Source organism: Dreissena polymorpha, chromosome 4 (genome assembly GCF_020536995.1).
Source record: "Dreissena polymorpha isolate Duluth1 chromosome 4, UMN_Dpol_1.0, whole genome shotgun sequence".
Classification (NCBI taxonomy): Eukaryota; Metazoa; Mollusca; class Bivalvia; order Myida; family Dreissenidae; genus Dreissena; species Dreissena polymorpha.
Genome location: NC_068358.1, coordinates 70,137,057 through 70,164,008, shown reverse-complemented (window position 1 = coordinate 70,164,008; position 26,952 = coordinate 70,137,057). Strand labels below are relative to the sequence as shown.

Genomic DNA, 26,952 nt, shown 5'->3' with positions numbered 1-26,952 from the left:
AAAATGAATGAGTTCATTTTGCATAAACCGTAAGCCGGCGATAACGCCTTCGAAAGCGGAGCTTCTAAAATCGGACCAATGGTTACAAAAAACTGACGCGTAGTTATTCAGTGACCAGTACCGTGACCGCACTACTTTTGTAAATATAGTAACAAACATGAATGAACATAACCCGTTTGTTTTCTTTGGTTTCTTCGATGTTTCATTCAAAACAAAAGCAAAATTTAAGAAAAAATGAATTTATAAAGAACGACATTAAATATATCCTATAAATACATAAAAACCGCCACTTGTATATACAGCTATATAAAAAAATAATTTAAAACCGATAGTAAATCGTTCGTCTGCTAAAAGTGTCAAAGTTTGCAAACATAAGAATGGCGGAATTTAACGCAAACTACGGAAACTTTGATTAAGGACCGCTGTATGATTCTTTATCTGATTTCGATAATGAATATTTGGCAACAATTGATCTTGGCGATTTGTTGATAAACTCGCTTGAAAATAACATTGTAAAATTTGAAGAGACCAGCAAATCAGAAACAGAGGTACCGGTACATGAACAGGACAATGAGTGTGTCAAAAATGAGACTGAATCTTATTATGAACCTCAGCAAAAAAGGTTTAAGTGTCTGGCAAAGGCGGATATTGATAGCTTAGAGACAATGCACCAGTCTACAGCTACTAAGAAAAACACATAATGGGTCATTAAGTTGTTTCAAGGTTTGATATAAACATTTTTAATAATTTTAAAATAAAAATCACTCTTACCTGAAACCGTCCGTTCATAGTCAATATCAATCCGTTTCACAAAGGAATTTGTTCAACTACAAGTATTAAAAAAAATATTTTACAGACCAGGTTTGTGATATAAAAACTCATCTAATAAGTTGTTTACAATTTATAAATTTGTTTCTGAAAATAAAATACCGTTCCAAAGATAGCATCAATGTAGCTCGATTGGTAATTGTCAGCTCGGGTACTACTTACATGTACACCGGGTACTCTTAAGTATACTTACATGTATCCCGGGTACGGTAAATATACTTAAACGTACCAGGAAAATTTTACGCTTAATCTGTCTTTGTCGGCTTTTTTTTTTTTATTAATTGTATTCACATTCATATCAATTTTCTTTAAAATGGCCTCTATATTATCGAAACTCATACTCAAAAAGAATGTTGATGCATTTTTTAAGAGAAGTTTTTTTAAAGATATTCGGTAGCGCGTTTCACGAAATTGGATTTTGGGCAGGAATATAACTCGGGTACAGTCTTATATCAACCTGGTATGATTAAGTATATTTACTGTAAAAGTAAGTAGAACCCGAGCCGACAATGACCAATCGAGCATCAATTTGCCCCTTAACTCTGACGGTTATTGGTTCAGTATCAAATACAGCTTGTTGTTTTAATCCCCCAATTCAATGATAAAAAATAACTGTTAAGACCTGTCAGGAATGCAACTAGTGTGTGTTTTAAATGAATAATTTCCTAATTGTTTATATTAAATCAATACTTATAATATAGTGTCTTTTTTCAGAGTGGCATCAGGAGGTATATGGCGAGAACTTAGATCTCGAGACAGTGGAAAAGGAAGAATTGGCTGTAAAACTGCGCAAGTTTTATTGCGAGGCCACGCCTAAACTCAATGAAAGAAGAGAGCAGTCACTGCCAGAGCACCACAGAAATGAATACCATAGGAACACATTGGTCAATATCAGGAGCGCCATAAACAGGTAATTTAAGGATATCTGCAGAAACATTGACATAGTTCGAGATATTGAGTTTGTACGGAGCAACCGCACTCTTGATGGGTTTCTCAAAAGCAGGACAGAAGCTGGGCTGTAAAGGCCTACACAGCATAAAGAAATCCTGACAAAAGAAGACCTGGAGAAAACAGCAACCTATCTTCAGAAGTATGAAAACTCTCCAGTTATATTACGAGAAGCAGCATGGTACGTGATCGCAGTGCATTTTGTTACTAGGGGCATGGACTTTCACCATCAACTGAGGAAAAATAGCATCGACTTCAAAGGGGATTCAGACTCGCAGTATATAGTCTAAAATCAAGAAATCAAACAGAAAAACCACCAAGGGGGAGCAAGCTCAACAAATCTCACGTCTGAAAAGCGAACCTATGCCACGGGTGAATGTTTGTGTCCAGTGAAGATTCTGATATTATTTCTTGGAAAACAAAACCTAATGCACTATGCTCTTCAATCAATTTGACAACGCAACGCCATTCTTCACCCAGAATCATCAAATACATGGTACACAGAGAAGCCATTAGCAAAACGGTCTTTTGAAAACTTTATGAAGAACACTGGTCAATGCTTGCGAGCGACAGCGATCCAAGCCATAAATGATGCTGGCTATGAAGCTCGTCACATCATGTTCATGGGTGGTCACCGAAACGACGCCTCCATTCGTTCATACAACCGTGGCTGCATTATTGAACAGAAGAAGTCGATGAGCAACACCCTGTCAGCTCTAACAGAACCTACATGTTAATCAGCTTGTCAAGTGTCAATTAGCCACATCTTCGAGCGAGCAATCCATGATAGAAATACAGATACAGGACTTGACAACGGGGATGAAATGTCTGCAAATTCTCAATTAATGCAAAGCAATGAACAAAGTAGTTGCATTATGGAACTCTTAAGGGGAGCTTCATTGAGCAATTGCACTATTAACATTTCAAAGCCACATTAGAATAAACACAATATGTTTTGCCTACAAAATGTTGACTATTAGATCTAACAGTTGAATATCAAAACAATTAGATCTAAGACAATGTTTAAGTTGAACAATTTAAGTTTTTGAACTTGATAGTTAATAATACTATAAAGTAAAAAGTTGAATAAACTTTTTCACAGCAAGTTAAAAGTTGAATAAAGTTGTTTCATTGTGTCAAAATTTTAAATGAGTTCATTAAACGTGTTTAATGTGTTGAATAAAAATACAACTGTAATACATTGCAGATGAAATATTTAATTTCCTTGGCTTGAGTTACTGTTTTATCAATGCCCCAATTGTCACCTAAATTCGCGAATAAACAGTGATTGAATTATGCTTTATTATGTTAAAAATCAACCTTAAAATACTTGAACATAGACGTAAAAAACAATAGGTTATCCTAGTTTTACCTCTGGAAAAGTAAAATCCGTATATATATATATTTAAAATTAATCCGGAACACACTCTCTTCCCACTCAGCTTCTCAAACCGATGTCAAGTGACCGTGACATTCTTGTCGCGTGTTTGCTGCTCGACTATTATTTAAAGTAAAAATGATCTATGAAATCGTATAATTCCATTGTATCTGTGTTACAAATTATAATATAAAAAATAACATTTATCCATAGACAGCTCGATATTATACGCTTGAATAAACATTTAAATAGTAAAACTTCAGAACTGCTTTTATTCGCTCAGGAATAATGATTAACACAACCTAAAGGGGCGGGTAGTAGCCTCCCTTAAAGCATACAATTCTGAGTTATTTTTAAGGTCGGATATGTTTTTATTGTTTCAAATCAAAGGAAAAATATAAATATAAGGATTGATTCTTATTTTTCGGGTGTTTATGCATTTTGTACACTCAGGGCGAGTTTAGAAAATTTACCGAGAAGCGCTTCACGGAATTTTCAAAACTCGCCCTGAGCGTTCATACTGCATAAACGCCCGATAAATAAGAATCAATCCTTAATTACATCATCCCTAATACTCTAGATATGCTATGGATGTCTTAAGATTAACATCAATATGGCCGTTAAAGAAATTATTGAAAAGGTATTTTTAACGTATGCAATATTGTGTGTGTTTATTTGTTCAAATAAAAATATATTTGTGTATTTACTAAAAAAATCTACTAAGTTTGAACTGATCTAAAACATACATAATCTAGGTAAAGTTGAATAACAAATTTTGCTTTTGGAGATATTCAAAACCGGGATCTAGGATTGCAAAACCCAGGCTTTAGGACTGTTTAACGTATATAAAGAGCTTTTTTTGTTATTCACGTGATTGTTCCCAAATTAAAATTTGTCAAATATTTAAACACAGCTGCATTATTTTATTTCATATGGGATATATAACCTATGCAAGAAACACTTTATTAGAAATTTTACCTTTATGGTCATTTGTGATATTTTGCTTGTTTGAATATCATGGCTACATAATATTATATGCATTCTATGTGCGATTTTTTTTCAAAATTATTATGAATGAGTATATTTTTTAGGGAATTAAAAAAATCCAAATAAAAAAAAATAATTCTCATAAGTTTGCACCATAGTGTTTCAGGATCTAATTTCATAACATGATAATCTGAATACACTACTGCTGATTATTTTTTTCTGATATTTGTTTTTCTTCGTTGGTTGTTCGTCGTGAACATTTTTCTAAAATACCTCTTTTAATGAGAGTCTTAGAGAAACTTACGAGAATCGACTTGTTAATATTATATCTGTCCTTAATACAGTGCTAACCATGTTGGCTAAAACTAATTTTAGCCATGTTATTGTATGTTAGCATAAAAATAACTTCGATCAGATGTAGTGTTAACTATATATCACCCAAAATTCTTTAATATTCAAATTAAGCATAACGAGAAGATTGATGAGATATAGGATTAACTATGTATCACCCAATATTCTCTAATATTCAAATTTTGCATAAAGAGAACATCGATGAGATGTAATGGTTAAATATATATCACTCCATATGCTCTAATAGTCAAATTTAGCATAAAGAGAATATTAATTAGATGTAGGATTAACTATATATCACCCCATATTCTGTAATATTCAAATTGAGCATAAACAGAACATCGATGAGATGCAGGGTTAACTGTATATCATCCCATATTCCCCTATTCTCCTATTTTGCTTGTTTGAATATCATGGCTACATAATATTATATGCATTCTATGTGCGATTTTTGTTTTCAAAATTATTATGAATGAGTGTATTTTTAGTGAATTTAAAAATACCAAAAAAAAAACAACAAATAATTCTCATAAGTCTGCGCCATAGTGTTTCAGGATCTTATTTCAGAAGACGATAATCTGAATATACTTCTGCTGATAAGTTTTTCTGATATTTTGTTTTCTTCGTTTGTTGTTTCTCGTGAACATTTTTCTAAAATACCTTTTTTAATGACAGTCTTAGAGAAACTTACGAGAATCGACTTTTTAATATTATATATTTCCTTTAAACAGTGCTAACCATGTTGTCTAAAACTAATTTTAGCCATGTTATTGTATGTTAGCATAAAGATAACATCGATCAGATGTAGTGTTAATTATATATCACCCAATATTCTTTAATATTCAAATTAAGCATAAAGAGAAGATTGATGAGATGTAGGATTAACTATATATCACCCAATATTCTCTAAAATTCATATTTTGCATAAAGAGAACATCGATGAGATGCAGGGTTGACTATATATCACTCCATATGCTCTAATAGTCAAATTGTGCATAAAGAGAATATTTATTAGATGTAGGATTAACTATATATCACCCAATATTCTCTAATATTCAAATTGAGCATAAACAGAACATCGATGAGATGGAGGGTTAGATGTACATCATCCCATATTCTCATATTCTCAAATTAAGAAAAAAGAACACATCGATCCCGTTATATCTTAAATCCAAAACATAAAAATCGATAAAAAGCATTACAAACTTTTATACTTGTTACGATTGCGAATGATGATTAGCCAAAAAGGAACTCATATTTGTTGTAATATAATGAATTGCCAAACCGTGAGCAATACCCCTGAAAGGGATTTATAGCAAGACCTTATATTTCTTTCTTGAATAACTGTGAATCGCGTAGAAAATGGGGTCAATAAAGCTTATAAAAAATACAACCATTATAATTGACGCTACGTTTGCCTGTTGATACTTTTTTATCATAATTTACTACAGAGAAAACAAATTTATTTCCAAACACCTCACTTATTACGACTATAATATGAGATTTCAAGGCAATTTGAAAGGTTGAAATTAAGAAAGGAATACAATTCGTAACTTCAAAACAAAGTTTAATTGCCAATAACACATCGACTTCAAACAAAGTGCATGACGAAAGTCAAAGTTTAGACGGTAAGAGGCTGCCATAGGTCACATCCAGGAAGACATTCATACTGGCACCCCTTACCGAATAAACGTTTCACATGTGTTTATGATACAACATAAAAATAAATATGCATGGGCATATAAAAAAAAAACAATAAAGGAGTTCATTTCAAGGGGAATGAACGCGACAAAGCCACAGTTATTGCCCGTTTCCAAGTTCCTTAAAAACTATAAACTATTACAGTGTCTTACCCATACACGTAGACATGTTCTTTATGTTGATGTTAAACTAGTTTGTTTTACAAGGCGGTCAAGTGGTCATAACTGTCAACATTACAACATTTAACGACTGTGAGCGTCCCCCCCCCCCCCCCCCCAAGGGCCACCTTAAGCGGAAACGGCAACGACCATCGAAGGCAAAGTGAGCCCCAGTGTCGCCGCCAATGCAGAGCACCCGCATGTGGTAACGGTGATCGTGACTATGGTTGATCCAGCGTCAGCGGATGAAGCTCCTCCGGATTCCGCCACCCCCAGCACCAACGTGTATTTCTCGGTGGTTTTCTGCGCCAGCGTCTTTCCAGTTGCTACCTTTAACACGCCGGCAGCAGTGAAGGTGAAATCAGTGTTTGTGTTTCCAGCTGAAAGAAAGACTATTGCTTTCGGGCGTATACGCACAATAGAATAGTATACTTCATAAAATGCGACTTAAAAATCCCCGTTTCTCCGTCAAACGCTGCACTTCATTGAAGGAAGTGACCACGAAGCTTAAATTCTCCGAAGAGTGTTTTTAATGCTGGCTAAAATTCTCCTCTACACTATACTTGATACGACTGCGATACAGAATAATACTTACTAGATGCCCACTGACACCGTTAATAAAGTTTCTAATTTATAACGTACTCGCTTGTGCAATGCCAAATTAAAACCGTGAACATTATGAGTGAACAATTTACGACAAGGTCAATAATTTAAGAGCTGTTGACTGCGACGTTCTTATGTAATTATGCAGCGCACTTACCTGATGAGATTTATCCGTCTCATTTACATAATAAGATTTTAATCTTTTTGAGCAGAGAATGACTAACATGAAGTTCTTCAAAGGAAAAGCGATCAGCCATTATGGAATCCGCAGCACAAATGCAGTCCTTTGATTATAATATTTTCTCATATTGCATCAATACCTTCTTGGCCATTTGAGCCAAGTGATGTTTTTTTATGACTAAAGGCTTATCTTCATGTCATTGTAAGTAAGGCCCTACATTGCACCCCAGGATACCCGATACCTTGTGAGAAGTGTAATACCATTGGAGCAGTGCTCGTTATTTCAGCGTGAACTAACATAGGGTAAGTAAATTGGAAAAACTAAAATGTTCAAAGTCCAAGTTTAAACAAATGTAAATTAAGATTGATAACACAGGTATTGGCCTACATGTAGAAAAAATCCTGACAAATTTTCATAAAAAAAATACCGAAATGTGGCTCCCTGAAGTAGAAGATCGGGCAAAATGGGCCATATTCAGGCATTTAGGGGAGAATCACTGCTTTAATCTGCAAGCCAATACAATAATTAAAGGATTTATACAAACATACACATGTCTGCCATAACCTAATGGGTGGATATCAATGAGAGTAGTTGCAATGCGTACAAACAATTTCCCGAAGGTTAATTATTTATTTTACGATTAAAACGTTTATCAAGGGATTTACACCGATATATTTACAAACTTTATTTGGCGGGGAAATCAATTTAGCGCAATCGCTTGCTTAAAATTGTAATTCTAAAGAATGAGTGCACTGTATTTATGCTTTCACTAATTTGTCAAGGTTAAATATTGTTATTTTTACAAGGAATTTAATGACGGTGCGCCAACAAGCCACAAAACAATACGTGTACTTAACGAACGTGTTCTTACAAGTTATTGCGTAGGTAAGCGTTGCGCCAGCTGTTTTGTCCGAAACGATGTAGGTTCCAACAGTCGTGTCTGAAAACAATAACAAAATAACGTTGCAAATGTATGACATCATTGTTTTATTACGCACACAAATAGAAAAAGTAAAACGTCAGCTGCTGCAGCAGCAGCAGAGAGATAAACTTTGTTATAACGTGTGGGTGTTTAATTATGACTGGGAAATACAGCAATATTCCCGAGTCCATAAATCCAACTGTAAAAGAAACACAAACTGGTATTAAAACAAGGCGATGTTTTGAGCTATCTATAAGTTATTTTGGCAAGTGTTGACTTTTAGCATTTACATTTAATCCAATGATAACTTTCTTACTGTAATAGCAGATCACACAAACGTAAGCCGGTATGTATGTAAACATAATTATCATTTCAAAAAGCTTATACAAAGTAGTTGTGCATTGTACTATTTGACGTTTATAAATGTACGAATTGATCGAATTGTTCGAATGTGTGATTCTCACGTTATGTACAATAAAAAAATGTAAAAAGAAATACAAATTATACCGTCTAAAATATATACAAATGCAAATGCAAAAGTTAGCATCCTTATGTTATACAACACCCATATATTGTACTGTCTAATATATATATATATATATATATATATATATAGAGAGAGAGAGAGAGAGAGAGAGAGAGAGAGAGAGAGAGAGAGAGAGAGAGAGAGAGAGAGAGAGAGAGAGAGAGAGAGAGAGAGAGAGAGAAGAGAGAGAGAGGAGAGAGAGAGATCTCTCTCTCTCTCTCTCTAGAGCTCTCTCGAGAGAGATCTCTCTCTCTCTCTCTCTCTCTCTCTCTCTCTCTCGATCTCTCTCTCTCTCTCTCTCTCCCCTCTCTCCTCTCTCCCCTCTCTCTCTCTCTCTCTCTCTCTCTCTCTCTCTCTCTCTCTCTCTCTCTCTCTCTCTCTCTCTCCTCTCTCCTCTCTCTCTCTCTCTCTCTCTCTCTCTCTCTCTCTCTCTCTCTCTCTCTCTCTCTCTCTCTCTCTCTCTCTCTCGAGCGAGAGAGAGAGAGAGAGATCTTTTAGTTACTTTGTATTTAATAAATATCATTTTGACATAAAGATCATTAACTGTAAGCAGTTATATCAACTATTTGACAAAAACGTAAATATTTAGTGTTTTTTTCCTGATATTTAGACAATTTTTATGAAAATCATGCATTTTATGTGATTTCGTTTCCATAGCAACCACTGTATTCAAATGAACTTTTTGATTGCACATAAAATATGAAAAACATGGTCAGTTTAACTAATGCATTGAATTTTTGCATGAATGCTATACGGTAAATACATGTATACTGTATTTACAAAAGAGTTTGTTGTCAATGTCAATTGATGTAGAAAACCATTATTTAACTATAATATCGTATAAGGGTGCATATGTTCAAAACTCAATATCTCAAACACTATTATAGATAGAAACCTAAAATTTTGGATCTGACATATGCTTGCATTCATCTTTTTAAAAAATGACAAAAAACAAAAATGTGAATTTTCCTTGTTTGTACTGATTTCTGTAGCCTATGACACTAACATATATAGTAGTTAGGAGTGTTGAACACAGCACAGACCTTGGCTTTATGTTTCCGATGGTCAGCAAACATATGTGCGGTAATAATTAAAGGCTGGTAAGGTAGTGAGTGGCATTTTAAGATCTCTGAAAGACATTTTCAAGTCAATATGTGAAAAAATATGTTCATATTATCTTACCGCTTCTAGAATACGGAGACCCAGGAAGGGTCATTGCTCCAACTAATTAAACGCAGAATAATACAAAACAGGAATACTGTTGTTATCAATGTCAGCAAAATCCGCCATTTTAACTGGTAGATGTTCGATCTATTAGCGGCTTCTTATTCGATAAACGGTTAGTTATTTGATTTTCCAATATCAGGCTGGATCATCGCCCCTTACAGCATTATTTAAATTAATCAATTTATGTTTGAAAAAAAAAGATTTTTTCTGACATGTTTTTCAGTTACAGTATTTTTTGAAAGGATTACGCATGTATAACTTTTACATTTGGTCTAAAAATCTAATCAGTGAAGGGTTTCAAGCGAGACAAAGGGACATGAAAACAATGTGTATTACCTTATAAATTTAAATTAATATTTAAATATGAAAAGAAACGGCAATGTGTCGAATATGAGTATGTATAGCTATGGTCAACTTCCTTTCTTCCTTTCACTACTGTAATAATCTTAAAATCATTATTCGTCAACATATATATATATATATATATATATATATATATATATATATATATATATATATATATATATATATATATATATGTGTTTATCATGAGAATGGTTGTTCCTTAACATGTGCAATACTAAAGCCAATTAGATGAGAGTCGGGGTATTGCAATAAATATAATCATTTAAAGCGACATTTCCTTAAAAAATCATATTTAAAGTAAGATTCGTGTACATAGCATGTAATGGACGTCAGAAGTTATTTTGATCACTATCGATTAACTTTGACATGGACAATGAAATCCCTTTTCTATGAAAAAGTATTGCCGCATGACTTCGGATGAGAAAATGCACAGACTACTTAAATGCATTGCGTCGTGTCGTCGCTTTAATGCCCCCTGGTTATCCCACACCACTGTTTCTGGATTACAATTTCACCAAATATCGATAACTATCGATAACTAATGCTTCCAGAGTTGTCTGGGAAGTATATCAATATTAAGTGTTGTATTCATCGGTTTGTTCAGATATTCGATCCTGTAGAGAATTCACAATTAATTGACGTTAAAAGAAAATCACAGCATGTGTTAATTAAAATGCATATCATAATCTTAAAAAAAATACATTCAATCAACGTTTGAAATAAGTCAACAAATCCAGTATCAATCTGCATCATATTATGCATTTCATTTGCCACGCCCTTTTGCTAAATATGTTTGGTTTTGAAGGTTATAGTGTTCAGTAAAGAATAGTTGACAAAAATGTGTTGTTAATGTGAGACATTACAAAATGTTAACAGTGTTGTCTTTTTCTTAAAATAAGAGAATTCCACAGAGGCGGTCTTTTAGTCAGTTACACAAATCGACGACATGCTAGGTTTAGTAAGCAAGCTAGATATGTTTCCATATATCATAGGAAATTGATGTACATGTTTATGGCCAGAGCAAAATAGTTGTGTGATCTACTTAACTTAATAAAATGCGGAATACACGACACATGTCATATGTGGAAGTTAAATACTCTTTTCCAATTGTTATTACTCATCATGGTTTTTACCTAATTGTGAACGTAACCTTTCAGTGAGCGACAAAATTATACGAAACACGTCTTTTTGGTATAATGGGCATTTGTGCCAATTTATTTTGAAATCTCATCCTGCACAATAAAATTATGGACGGGTCATTAATAAAAACCATGCATTATAAATATGCATATTGAAATTGTTCAAACCTCGCAATGTGGCATTTATCTTTAGGCGCTTAGCATGTCTCATCAAAATAAACATGTGAGAAATTATATTTCTTCAATATTGTAAGAGTAATGATAAGGTTGTAGGCAGCTTATAATTTTAATTGTGACCGAACAGTTCGAAGTTATCTTTAGTTTCGGGTCACAAGTTTTACACACAGCACATGGCAATATTTTTCGCCATCGATTTGATATGTGTGAAAGAGAAAGCAACAGTCTTCACAAGTTGTACGATGCAGCCAGAGCTCCAGATAAGAAAGTCTTTCTGCGTGTTTACGCATTGAAAAAAAACGCTTACAAAATTGGCCCATTACCTAACACTACGCAATACAAATCTGTGTACGTACTTTTAATTGATTAAAGCGCGTAACCGGTCTAACCAATAATCCAGATGAGTCTTAAGTGTAAATAAACATTTGAATTAAAAGCAAGTCATTCAAAATTAAAGAAGCTTGTAATCAAAATATAGGACCATCATTTTCTAGGTTCGAAAAATGAACAACGTTTCAAACAAACAGCGGCTCCTGCAGCAAATAACTGTTTATTACAATATATCAATAGAAATAAATATTATGATGCTTCTAAAATTATTAAACTAATTTTATGCGATCTCAGAGTCAAAGTGATAAGTCAGAAAAGAAAAAAAAACATAATGGTGGTGACAAATTGTCTGACAACACTCTGAAATCATGGAAAGAAAAATACAATTGGTTAATCATTAATAAAAAAGGCCCATAAACAAGACTGACCTGTACAATTTGCACTGATAAAAAGGTTCAAAGTATCTGGGCCAATAAAGGTTCTACAAACATTCAATAGAACAGTATTGACAGACACAATAAGTCCCATGACCATCAAACTGCAGAGAAAGAACGTGCCAGTTAAATAATTTAAATAAAGTATGTTCATCTCATCATTTAAACTTTCTGTTTGCACAATGCATTTATTAATAACAAATAGTAATCTTTCTAGATTAAACACGCCATATACTATGTCAGTTTTCTATGGAAATAGAAAATACCCTTCAATATTACTAAATATCCTTTATTGCTGAAAAAAAGGAGTAAAATACCCTTTAACAATAATATCAAGGAGTGAAATACCCTTTAGACTAAATCCTTATCCGGAGCTCTGGATGCAGCGATTGAAGCTTTTTTCTGAGCGGTAAATAAACCTTAAGATATGTAGGTATTGAATGCGACGCTATTTCTCAACATGGCAAACGTTTGTTACAGTGTTTGTAAAATCGCATGTTCAATGAAAAAGTTAATATTACAGCAGCTCCATTAAGTCCAAATAAGACCGTTCAACTCTAAACTGGAATTTGACCGCTGAGCGAGGGACAAAGGTCTGGCGCCCGATACTCCATCTCAACATGATGAACATTTATAGTAAGTTATACCATGTGATGTCCTTCTCGACTGAGAACTTAATATGTAAAGACTCTACACTGCTTTCTTATTTACCTGGTTAACTCGCAAAAGTTTGGACGAACTATTTAAATTGCCAGTTATTCACTTGATGATAAAAAAATCTATTTCGGTAGGGGGTAGTGCTGTGGAGTTAAGTATTTGGAGTAGAAGAAACTGAGGATAACCCCACCTATCCGGTATGGTCCGATATGGTGACCTCTGACAAAACTCACATGCGCCTGAGTGAGAAGCACGAGTACCAACCGATGCGCTGAGAAGACAACCGAGTACCAACCGATGCGCTTACAGGACAGCCGAGCACCAGTCGATGCGCTTCCTGGACAACCGAGTACCAACCGATGCGATTACAGGGCAGCCGAGTACCAACCGATGTGCTTACAGGACAGCCGATTAACAACCGATGTTCTTATAAGACAGTCGAGTACCAAGGGTTGCGCTTACAAGACAGCCGAGTTCCAACCAATGCGATTACAGGGCAGCCGAGTACCAACCGATGTGCTAACAGGACAGCCGTGTAACAACCGATGTTCTTATAAGAAAGTCGAGTACCAAGGGTTGCGTTTTCAAGACAGCCGGGTTCCAACCGATGAGTTTACAGGGCGGCCGAGTACCAATCGATGCGCTTACAGGACAGCCGGTGCAAACCGATCGACTCACGGACAGCCGAGTACCGCGACCCCGGGTATACCGCATCTCAATAATTGCAACCGTACGTGTCTACGTGAGACCGCGTAACGAAGTAAGAATCAAAACCGAGTGTTGCGTGCTGATTATAAGTACATGTATCTATATGAGCTTTTCATTGAAGCCTTTCAATTGACGATAAAAGAAATAGTCCGAGGGCCTTTAGTCAGTTTGAGATCAGTATCTCGTTTGATGACGAAGAGTTATTGTTTGAAATAAATCCCTGCAGTGTTTTTCTAGATCATTTGACATTTTGAAACATATACATCAAAAAATTAAAGTTAAGCTCCGTGTATTGGATATTTGTCACATCATGTGATATCATTTTTTGCAACATCAAAGTAAAAATTTTATTGCGTTTTGAATCAGACGGTTTGAATGCTCAGTAAAGCACATTTCCTCGCAAAATTCATACTAAAATATTATTTAGCAAAAACATGTAATACCGACAAAGCTTTTAAAGTACGTTCCAAATATGAAAGCTTTCGGAATGTAGTGGTAGTGTGGTAGATTTTGGTTCTAGATTCCCAGGACAGTCACATTTTTTATTTATTTTCCCGTTATTATACATATTTACAACTATTTCAAATATAACCGTTTAGTTTGTGTATTCATTTATTGATATTTTTAATATGGAAATCTGTGATCATTAATATCATTTTGTATTCAAACAACGTAGATCATACCATAATGGTATTTTTGACAATGGATTGTTAAACTATAAGATGCGTCCGCTTAAAAGGAGCAAGGTTTTTATTGGTTACTTATTCGAGTTACACACAGGGCATTTATTTGTACATATTTCATCCACATACGAATTTCTTCAAAACAGACATATACATCTACATGTCCTTTTGTACATCATGAGCAAATATAACAAAACAAGATCAGCTCTTTGTGTATTTCCATCGAAACTTTTCTATCCTTAAGGGATGTATTATTGGACTGACAGTGGCTTCATAACATAGTTTTTGCAAATTGAATGCTGAATCCCCAAAACTACTAACTAATATCAAGCGTCTTGATCCGCAACCACCGAATGTCGTGGGCGAAATTCTTAGGTACACGATCTTTAGTTTCCTCTGTATTATTTTAACTTAAATCCAGCTTTTTATGTTTGATTAACCTATGTAACATACCTATTTCTCGATTTAAAATGGATCCATCGCCTCTTTACTGCTTCTTCTCGGACTCACAATCCTACACAGTAACAAGTCCAAAATTTGCCACGAAATGTTTAAACTTGTCCCAAAGAGGTTGTTAAAAGATTAATTTATCTAAAATTGCAAACATCACCACGTGCTCGCTTTATAAATCACAAACAAAATATACCAGTTCTTTGGAATAATGTTCTTACCTGTCAATACGAACGATGATTGTTTAATATTGCACGTTTGCTAATCCCCCGCCAAAGGAAAAGAGTTATTACAGGAATGTCCTGCGTGTGTCCCTACATATGTCCGTTAGAAAGTCCGTCACTTTATCCGTAACACTTTTGTTTCCGCTCTATATTTCCTATACCATTTGATTGATTTTCAAGATCACCACCACAAACGCCACCGCCGCCGCCACCGCCACCGCAACCGCCGACGCCGCCGCCACCACCACCACCACTAACAACAACTACAGCAACAACTATAACAACTACAGCAACAACATCAACACCACCAACATCAACACCACCAACAACAACTACAACTACAACTAAAACAACAACAACTACAACAACAACAACATCAACACTACTACCACCACTGCCATCATCATCATCATCATCATCATCATCATCATCATCATCATCATCATTGTAATGACGTTTAAACTTGATGGTTAGGATTGATCATTACGGATGATCTGCGTGTTTGAATAATGCAAGCATGGCTTCTATCAATGGGGAGTAACTAGGGCGATTTTGTAAATTTATTTTTTGTTAAGTTCTTCCGCTTGTTCTAAATTGGGATTGCTCGGATTAACAATAATCTGTCCGTCAATCCGTCCGTCCGACCACCATCCGCCAAAAATCATCCGGCCGACCGTTTGTCCGTCTGTCTGCCTGTCTGTTGACTTTATGCGACTGACTGCGTTAACTTCCCGCTTTAATTTATTGCGTAATTGTTATTTGTAAATAAATACTCATTTTGCGTCCCATTGTGGCAATATATTAAAAGCGGGAATATTGTTACCCATTTGTGCGATCTCTCTGTAAGTCAGTTTATCTTTCTTTTTGCCTGTCAGTCCGACTTTCATCTCTTCTGTAGGTCCGTGTGTCTGTCTCTCTGTCTATCCGTCTCTCTGTCGTAAATGCAAACTTGTCAAATGGCTTCCTCCTTCACTAAAACATTCTAACTTTCAGGGCCTTCTTCCTTATGCTGTAAAGTTATGCATGTGCAAATCATTATATCATTCTACATATAAGGAAATCCGGCGTTGGGGAATACCTTTCGTCACGTGTGTTAAAAATTATACTAATCATCAGAGGCTTGGAGTTCGGATAAGAAGAACGACGGATTTATCCGCTGTCATGACCGCTATACTGGCTTGCATAATTTGTATTTGAAAATAATTATTTTGCGCACCAGTGTAGCAATTTATCAACAGCGCCAAACGTATAGCGTATTTGTACGATCTAAAAAATTGTTCTAAAAAGAAAAGAGGAAAATTGTTGATATTAACATATAAGTTAAAATTGCAAATCGAAGTCCGTTCATAAATCATCTGGTAGCACATTTATGCAGTTAAGCGAATTAAAAAAAACACTTTAGACATGAGTTATTCGGTAAAGGACTAATGTATTGAAAAGTGCCTAAACGGGACAACTTTTATGAATTATTTATGACATACAGTCAAACTATTTGAAATTCTAGTGCTGGTTGGATTGCATTTTCTTTTTAAAACACACTTGATATATAACCTTTACTTAATATTGGATGCAAATTAATGTAATATAAATGTCCTGTTTGTGTACTCCTTTTCTTTTTTATATGTTCATATCGTCAAATGTCGTTGAAGGGTTCAACACAGTTATACACTGTTATAATTTTGTTTCACAAAAATCTTGCGACTTTGATCCCTGATTGTCATCTTAATTTTCCTTATTCATATCTTATTTGTGATTATGTGTTATTTTATGTTGTTCATGTTTTTATGAAATGAATTTCTAGATTATTGAAGGACTTCGAATGCAGTTTAAATGCCACTTACGCACAATCAGCAGCCAGTAACTGACAAACGATAACAATTACAGCTGACATCAATAATCAAATATCGGGCACCACACCATTGGTGGAAAATGTACCGTACACTTTTCTTTTTGATCGGAAAAACAATATTTTGCTCCTGCTTTCGATTTTTAATGGATTAAATGACAAACTTTTACCTGATGTCATCCTTTGTCTTCAAACAATTTTTAAACTAATCAACTTCTAATCAAACTCATACATTCGGACGTCAAAATTGACGTAATTTATAAATAAACGGCAAACGAGTTTTTATATTTATGCACGCAGATAACACAAAAGAAGTAAACACAAGTTATAATATAATTTTAAGCGCCCATTTATTATCACACATTAAACAGTATCAGCCAATGGTTTACCATTAAAGATATTTCAATACATGTCTATAAAACTTTGCAATCAAAAATGTGTTTTTTTCTGGAATAAATTTCAAGGACACATAAATCTTCTCTTCATCAAAGTCGTATGTGATGCATCTTTAATTATAGTCCACATCGATAACATAAACAATAAATTGGTATAAAGGGATGTCTTGAGTTCTTATGATCTGTCACAATTTACCCAATATGTTTTCCACATTTAAAATGGCCTTGCGTTTTAGAAACAAAACAGATCGCTATATTTTCTGAATAATACTGCCTTACGTAAATAATATATTTGCTTCATATGGCATCACACGACTTAGTTTATCTGATCAGATTATTGTGGTCCTCTGTTTAATGTGTGTGCAACGATGGACGGCAATTAGTTAAAACGCAGAAGGATCATAATCGACAGCACAGACAATACATCGCCTGGTGGACTAACAATCCTCAACTGCGGTAAGCAATTAAAGAAAAAACAAACAAACCGTATAACTAATATATAAAACACTCTTGTATAAATAATATAAAATACTATTATCTTCTTTTTAGCACATTTTACGTAAATGAGATCTTTCATTTGTTTTAAACGTTACATAGCGCGATTACATTGACCTGATCCTAACCCTTATGCTTGAATATTTGTTTTAACTGAATACCATCCAAACTAAAAAGTATAAAGTTGTTTTCGAAAACCGTATGTGAATACTATATAATGAAATACTACTTTAAATTGGATATTTTAGTTTTTAATTACCAATGTCAAGAAAATATCAATAAAATAAAACACAAAATACACATCAATATCCTAAATCTCGATTGTGTATATCTCTGTTTTTTGGTATATGCGTAGTCTACATGCAACATAGAGTACATGATCTTCCGGAATTTATATGGAAGCAATGTTCTTAAACAATGGTCGTAAAGATGCAGGCCAGAATCATCGCCAGGCACGCTGCAACACCGGTAGCTCCTGTAAAGACAAACATAGAAACGATTATATTCAACTGAGGTTGCTATTCACAGTTATTTCATTTTGTACAAACGAATCCCCATGAACGTCAAACTTTGCTCTATAACAACCAGTATTGTGTAATGATTTGCGCACTAAACATCGCTCATAACTTATAAAACAACATGTTCAAAACTCATTTCATAACGTCGCCCAGTGATTCTCAGTGACCGAGATTCCTTTGTGTGAAATTCGTGTTTAATGCGATATGCGAAGCATGCCTAACTCAAAATACCTTTGCGCAGTATTTAGCTTGCTGACGACATTACTAAAAGAATAAAACTGTCCAGTTAAAATCGTCTACCACGATATGCCTACTTCCACATACTTTTACGAATTAACAAAGAATCATATCAATCATCGACATTAAATGCTAATTAAGAATAATGTTAAGGAATAAAGTCAATATACAACCAATGAATATATGTAAGAATATAAATTCGCGCGAATGTGTGAATGTGAATAAATGTTTGTTATTGTATAAGTAAAGCGTCACAAATAGAACTTTCTTACCACTGCAGTCAGCCCCCTGCTTGGTGAAACCAGTGTTACAGGTGCACGTCTTCGAGCCAGTGCCAGTGCAGTCCGAATTAGCAACAGTTGCGGTGCAGTCTGCAGTGGCGGTACAGGTCGAGCCCAGGACTGTGGCATTACAAGTTCAATTGTATGTACAGAACAATTGTCTATTGTATGCAATCAATGATACCGCTAAAAGCATAGGGCACGTAACATGAACAGCGTATGTCGTCCAATTGGTAGAATTAAAAAAATGATTGTGGGACATTATAAACACTAAAGGCATAATAAATAAGAAAAATAATGAACTATTGCAAGTTGCAGAAAATGCCACGAACAACTGATTAATTTGTTGCGGCCACATTATGGACATAAAATGAAATTATCAACACTAAGCAGATATTGCATATTCTCTGTTAGTGCCATACAGTCATTATCAGAGACATTCCTATACATAAACTGTTTACAACTTTGGATTAAAATACGTCAGTGTATTTTGGAACATTAATATCGCCTTGATCGTAAATCAAAATCACCTGTTGCACAGAGTTTATCAGTGTTCTCTTTGTACTTGGTGGAACACACGCAAACGTCGTTCGTGCAGGCCGCACCGCTGACGCACTTGTCTGTATTACCAGCACAGCTACCAGTACTCTCTGTAATGAACATACAAGATATAAACATATTTTGAATGATTTTTTGATGAAATAAATGAAGTTTTGGTATGAGACGATATACTGTTCTGGGTTCAAAGTGAGCTGTCAAGTTCTACAATCCGTTTCTTATTTTATTACCTTTAACGGACTTGGAGGAATAATTCAATATTACAATTTCAATATTACCTCCGTTCCCCTTGTTTATATAGCTTCCAAATCTATAATCAATTATCAAATTTGAAGTAAACATACTGCTTTCTGTATATAAATATGAATGAAACTGTATGTCGTAGAGATCCATCATACTTTTTAGTGCAGTTTTGAGAAGTAAAAGAATCAGATACATACTTATTTTACAGTCTTTGGCTGTGGCCAGTACATCGCACACAGCAGTTGGCGTGGTCGTCGTATCACAGTCAGCAGTGGTGTTACAAGCTTTCCAAATGTCTAAACATGTAATTGAGTAAATTATATCATTTTAATGGTAACGTTAAAGAAGCGTTTGGTTGGATATGTATATACCCGCGATGAAATGAAGACATAGCTGATCTAAACTGTAACAAAACACACCCAGAGGCAACTATATTTGAGTTGAGAGGCAACCTTGGATTTGAGTCGTGATTGGCTCCTGTATTCCGGAAATCACCTGACTAACCTAAATTTTTCATAAAAATCATTAAATGTGTATATGTTATGTGAAGCAGCCTAGCAAATAATGAAAACTGAACTATTGACCTTTATTTGTGAACTTGACCATGAGCCGTAGTGACAGACTCATGCCTACTGCGAATCGTTTTACTTACCTAAACATTATACCGCAATGTAAAGAAAATCATTCAAAGAGTATATGGGACATGGGACAGACACGAATATGGAGACTCACATATTTGACCTTTGATTGTAACCTTGACGTTGAGACGGCATGGCAGACTCATGTCCTCTGCACAAGTTTTAAAACCCCAACATTATTGCCAAGTTTCATGAAAATCATTGAAAGGGTATTGGAGATATGGAATGGAACTTTAAACAGAAGTTCAGACATGTGACTTTTAATCGTGACCACGACTTAAGGCTGTTTGACTTAATCATTCCCGTTGCAAAATGTCTCAAAATCTTAAAATGTTAGCCACGTTTTATGAAAATGCTTTATAGGAGGTATGGATCTGCAAAGAAAACGGAGGCTCACATGTTTGACTTAATTTAAAAATGACCTTGGCCTTGAACTTGTGTGACTGACTTATATTTCTGCACATCGTTTCAATTGCCTAATTATCGAAACCATGTTTCAATATAGTATTTAAATAAGGTTCAAATCTTTGACATTGCAGTACGATCTTTGCCTTCAGCCGACATGACTAACTCACGCCTTTGAAGCATGCCTTCTGCGCATCTGCGAAATTTCCTTATCATTTAATGCAAGTTTCTTTAAAATTCTTCATTGGGTATAGGAGATATGCAGTGGACACAAAACAGGCGACTCAAACATTTTAAGTTAAAGGACGACCTTAACCTCGTGCAATCATGACTCACTCATGTCATTTGGCACACTGTCGCAAAGCATTTAACATGTTAACACCAGTAGCTCCTGTTAAGACAAAATGGAAAAAGATATTATTCAACTGAGGTGGTTAAGCACAGTTACCGGTATTTCATGTTGTGCAAACGAACCGCCAAGAAAGGCAAACTTTGCTCTATGACAACCAGTATTGTGTTATGATTTGCGCACAAAACATCGCTCATAACTTGTAAAACAACATGTTCAAAACTCATTTCATACCATCGCCCAGTGATTCTCAGTGACCGAGATACCTTTGTCTGAAATTCGCGTTTAATGCGATATGCGAAGCATGCCTAACTCAAAATACATTTGCGAAGTATTTAGCTTGCTGATGACATAACTAAACGAATAAATATGTCAAGTTAATATCGTCTACCACGATATGCCATACTTTAACCAATTAACAAAGTATTATATAAATCACCGACATTAAATGTTTAGTAAGAATAATGTTAAGGAATAAAGTCAATATACAAATAATAAATATATGTAACAATATAAATTCGCGCGAATGTGTGAATGTTAACGAATGTTTGTTATTGTATAAGTTAAGCGTCACCAATAGAGCCTCCTTACCACTGCAGTCAGCCCCCTGCTTGGTGAAACCAAAGTTACAGGTGCACGTCTTTGTCCCTGTCCCTGTACAGTCCGAATTAGCAACAGTTGTGGTGCAGTCTGCAGTGGCGGTACAGGTCGAGCCCAGGACTGTGGCATTACAAGTTCAATTTTATGCACATATCAATTGCCTATTGTATGCAATCAAGGATACCCTTAAAAGCATAGGGAACGTAACATAAACAGCGTATGTCGTCCAATTGGTATATTTAACCACAACGGAAAAAAGCTCGTTGGTGAAATTATGCGGGGCATTATAAACACTTAAGGCATAGATAAATTATGGTATTTCTCTTAACTATTTCTAGTTGCAGAAAATACCACGAACAACTGATTAATTTGTTGCGACCACATTGTGGACACAATATGAAATAATCAACACTAAGCAGGTATTGCATATTCTCCCTTAGTTCCTTATAGTCATTATCAGAGACATTACTATACATAAACTGTTTACACCATTGGATTAAAACACGTCCGTGTATTTTGGTACATGAATATCGCATTGATCGTAAATCAAAATCACCTGTTGCACAGAGTTTATTAGTGTCCTCTTTGTACTTGGCGGAACACGCGCAAGCGTTGGCCGTGCAGGCCGCACCGCTGACGCACTTGTCTGTGTTAACAGTACAGTCACCAGTACTCTCTGTAATGAACAAACATATTTTGATTGATTTTATAATGCAATAAATGAAATTTTGGTATGGGACGATATACTGTTCTTGATTTAAAGTGAGCTGTCAAGTACTACAATCCGTTACTCATTTTATCCCATTAAACGCTCTTTAGTATTGAAACATTTGATCCGTTCATTGAGGGAACATACAACATTACAGTTTTAATATTACCTCCGTTCCACGTTTTTATATTATTTTCAAATCAGTAACCAATTATCAAATTTAACGTAAACATATTGCTTTCTATATAAATTTCAATGTGCAGTGAACTGTGATTCGTTGAGACAGCAAATCCTCCATACTTTTCAGTGCAGTTTTGAAAAGTGAAAGAAGCAGATACGTACTTATTTTACAGACTTTGGTTGTGGCGAGTACATCGCACACAGCATGTTGGATGGCCGTCGTATCACAGTCAGCAGTGGCGGTACAAGCTGTCCCAAGGTCTAAACATGTAATACAGTGAATGTTATGGTACTCATGTAATGGTAACGTTAAAGAAGCATTTGGTTTGATATATATACCCGCGATGAAATGAAAACATAGCTGGTCTCAATTGTAACAAGACAGACACAACGACAACTATATTTCTTTTGATCTTGCAGAGGTGACCTTGAAAATGAGTCATCGTGATCGACTCCTGAATTCCGGGAATCTCCTGTCTGACATTAATCTTTCCAAAAAAATCCTTTAATGTGTATATTTTATATGAAGCAGCAACGGAAATAATGAAAGCTGAACTATTGACCTTCAATTGTGAACTTGACCTTGAGTTGGCGTGACTGGCTCATGCTTACTGCGAATCTTTTTTATTACCTAAAAATTACATCGAAATGTAAAGAAAATCCTTTAAAGAGTACAGGTGATATGGATCGGAGACGAATATCGAGACTAAACATATAGACGTTCGATTGTAACTTTGGCGTTGAGACGGCATGGCAGACGCATGTCCTCTGCACAAGTTTTAGATCGACGACGAGAATGTCACGCGAGTTGTGTATCGTCTTATTTCCTAAACTTCGATCCAGCATTTGTAAAAAATATAACAAGATATTTACATTTTCAGAAAGGAAATTTATTTTTGCGTTGAATTAGACCAAGTTAGTGAAAATCGCTGCACAATTGATGAAGTTATTGTTGTTCAATGCGATGCACTATGTTTTCGGGTCATTTTGTGTTGAATACATTGATTTATATTTATTTGATAGTGCCTTATTTTTTCAGAGAAGTTGATTATTCGTTATGATTTGATTAGTGTTCAATCAAAATGATGTTTTTACTAATTAATATCATAACCGCACGATAACCACCTGTGGTCCTCTATAGACAAAGAGGTCACTTTGGTTTTAGCTTTTCAATGTTTCAAACCGCTGAGCCACGTGATAAAGTGGGCGGATCTATCATCGTCCAGGCGAGATGCCAAATGGCTAAATATCGAAACCATGTTTCAAAAAAGTCCTTCAACGAGTATAAGAGATAGGGAACGTACACAAAAATTGCGGCTCAAGTACTTAACATTTGGAGACTTACACTGAAAGTAAGAAGTTGACCGAGGGCCATAATGGATGACTTATGCCTTCGGCACATTTTCGAAATATCCTAAAACTTTAAAGTAAATTTCATGAAAATTCCTCATAGGTTATCAGCTGAAGTAGGGTTGGATTTACCAAAAAGTGTTACAGACAGACTTACGACTGGACTGACAGAAGAAAGGACTGGACTGAAGGAAAAATTGCATTCCTATAATCCCGACCCAATTTGCGGCGAAGGATTTATGAAACTAATGTAAGTAAATGTTGAGAATGCTCAATTGATACCTTTCGAAATAACATTAAACACACACACTGAAGCTAGTCATTTCTAAAAATCAGAAATGTTTTCATTCTTATTGAAAGAGGCCTATGGGCGTTTTTTCTTCTAAATTAAGGCACTTTAAATATCGCGAATTACATCTTTTTATGCATGTATTTATCATGTAACAATGATATATTTTTGTCGATAAACGCCTTTAGCGGGATTTGAACTTGCACAGTTCAGTGAAACTTCTTTCTAACACCATATAGTAGCATTTTCCACAGTGTGGATACGTTTTGCGGTACCTTATGTTCGTTTCATTCATAAAGATTTTACTACGCTTACTGCCTTTTTGTTCATGTTTGTACAATTTTACTGTATTTTAATGCGTGTATGGAATCATGATATTAATTGTTTAATGACTTATTCAGACGTGAATGTTTTTCTATATACATCGGCGTACAATATCACATATTTATTTTTACTTTATTATTTATGTTTTATCATAATAAAAAATTTTATTGTTATTTTGACAAATAAACAGACTACCAAAACCGAATTACCTGCTTTGCATGCTGTCCCTTGTTTCGTATAGCCTGTAGCGCATGTACATATCTTTGTCCCTGACGTTGAGCAAACAGCAGCTGGGTTGGTCGTCGTATCACAGTCAGCAGTGACGGTACAAGCTGTGCCAAGGTCTTAACATGTAAAAGAGTAAATGATATGATACTCATTTAATGGTAACGTGAAAGAAGCATTTGGTTTGATATATATACCCGTGATGAAATGAAAACATAGTTGATCTCAATTGTAACAAGACAGACACAACGACAACTATGTTTCTTTTGCTCTTGCAGAGGTGACATTGAATCTGAGTCATCTTGATCGACTCCTGAATTCCGTGAATCTCCTGGCTTAACCTTTCATAAAAATCCTTTAATGTGTATATTTTATATGAAGCAGCAACGCAAATAATGAAAGCTGAACTATTGACCTTTAATTGTGAACTTGACCTTGAACCGGCGTGACTGGCTCATGCTTACTGCATATCGTTTTAATTACCTAAACATTATAGCGAAATGTAAAGAAAATCCTATAAAGAACATAGGTGATATGGATCGGAGACGAATATCGAGACTAAACATTTGACGTTCGATTGTAACTTTGAAGTTGAGACGGCATGGCATACTCACGTCCTCTGCACAAGTTTTAGATCGACGACGAGTAGGTCACGCGAGTTGTGTATCGTGTTATTTCTTAAACGTTGATACAGCATTTGTAAAAATATTACATGATGTGTACATTTTCAGAAAGAAAATTTATTTTTGCGTTGAATACGACAAAGTTCGTGGAAATCGCTGCACAATTGATGAAGTTATGGCTGTTCAAAGGGATGCACCCTGTTTTCGGGTCATTTTGAGTTGAATACATTGATATATATTTATTTGATAGAGATTTGTTTTTCAATTTGATTTGATTATTTTTTATTCAAAATGATATTTTTAATAATCAATATCATAACCACACGATACTGCATATCGTTTTAATTACCTAAACATTATAGCGAAATGTAAAGAAAATCCTATAAAGAACATAGGTGATATGGATCGAAGACGAATATCGAGACTAAACATTTGACGTTCGATTGTAACTTTGACGTTGAAAAAATAGTTACGGGGCATTAAAAACACTTACCGCATAATACATATGAAAAATAATGGTATTTCACTTAACTATTTCTATTTGCACAAAATACCACGAGCAACTGATTAATTTATTGCGGCCACATTGTGGACATCATGTGAAATAATCAACACTAAGCAGATATTGCATATTCTCTCTTAGTGCCATACAGTCATTATCTACGGAATGCGGATAGTGCCATCTATAATCTCGCCCTTCTTTCATCAAGGGCGACACTAGACACACAAAGCGATACACGATATTTTTCGCGACTGTCGCGGCGACGCACGATATTTTGCGCGACAGTCGCGGCGACGCACGATATTTTGCGCGACAGTCGCGGCGACGCACGATATATTTAACACGATATATATCGCCTTTGTGTAGGTTGCCCAAAAGGCAATATATAGTGTTAGATATATTGTGCGTCGCCGCGACTGTTGCGCAAACTATCGTGCGTTGCCGTTGCAGAGGTGACCTTGAATCTGAGTCATCTTGATCGACTCCTTAATTCCGGGAATCTCCTGGCTGACATTAACCTTTCATAAAAATCATTGAATGTGTATAGTGTATATGAAGCAGCAACGCAAATAAAGCGATACACTCTGTTTTCGGGTCCTTTTGAATTGAATACCTTGATATATATTTATTAGATAGTGAATTTTGTTTCAGAGATGTTGATTTTTCGTTATGATTTGATTTTTTGCATTCAAAATGATGTTTTTAATAATAAATATCATAACCACACGCTAACCACCTGTGGTCATCTATAGGCAAAGAGGTCACTTTGGTTTTAGCTTTTCTTGGTTAAAAACCGCTAAGCCACGTGATTAAGTGGGCGGAGCGATCAACCTCCTGGCGAGATGCAAATTGCCTAAATATCGAAATCATGTTTCAAAAAAATCCTTCAACGAGTATAGAAGATAGAGAGCGTACACGAAAGTTGCGGCTCAAGTCCTTAAGATTTGGAGGCTTAAAATGAAAGTATGAAGTTGACCGAGGGTCATAATGGATGACCCAAACCCGGCGGCATAACAATTTTACCTCGAAGGACGACCTTAACCTTGTGCATTCATAACTCACTCATGCCATTTTGCTTATTGTTGCAATGCATTCAACATGTTAGACATTAAAATCCATTGAAATGCACAGTAGGCATGGATTTAACCAAAAGTGTTACAGGCAGACTAACGACTGGACGGACGGACGAAAGGCATCCCTGTTATCC

General features: G+C 35.2%; 2 protein-coding genes across 3 annotated transcripts; both read right to left on the bottom strand.

The window, feature by feature from the left end:
• Nucleotides 1–6,458: 6,458 nt before the first annotated feature.
• LOC127880139 (uncharacterized) lies at nt 6,459–8,072 on the bottom strand. 2 transcript variants are annotated; one of them, XR_008049432.1, is made up of 2 exons: nt 8,007–8,072; nt 6,459–6,731 (listed from the first exon to the last, which is right to left on the bottom strand). XR_008049432.1 is itself a non-coding variant. In XM_052427377.1 (2 exons), exons 1-2 carry the CDS (start codon nt 7,615–7,617, stop codon nt 6,481–6,483), a joined length of 306 nt encoding a protein of 101 aa, XP_052283337.1. In that variant the 5' UTR covers nt 7,618–7,626; the 3' UTR covers nt 6,459–6,480. The 2 variants fall into 2 exon arrangements, 1 of the variants encoding a protein (XP_052283337.1); XM_052427377.1 differs by lacking the exon at nt 8,007–8,072 and adding an exon at nt 7,563–7,626.
• A 9,028-nt stretch (nt 8,073–17,100) lies between these two features.
• Nucleotides 17,101–26,218, bottom strand: LOC127878493 (stabilin-2-like). The gene is made up of 9 exons (XM_052425021.1): nt 26,203–26,218; nt 24,605–24,739; nt 22,595–22,693; nt 22,100–22,219; nt 21,535–21,663; nt 19,749–19,847; nt 19,281–19,400; nt 18,742–18,870; nt 17,101–18,189 (listed from the first exon to the last, which is right to left on the bottom strand). Exons 1-9 carry the CDS (start codon nt 26,216–26,218, stop codon nt 18,125–18,127), a joined length of 912 nt encoding a protein of 303 aa, XP_052280981.1. The 3' UTR covers nt 17,101–18,124.
• Between the last annotated feature and the right edge of the window lie 734 nt (nt 26,219–26,952).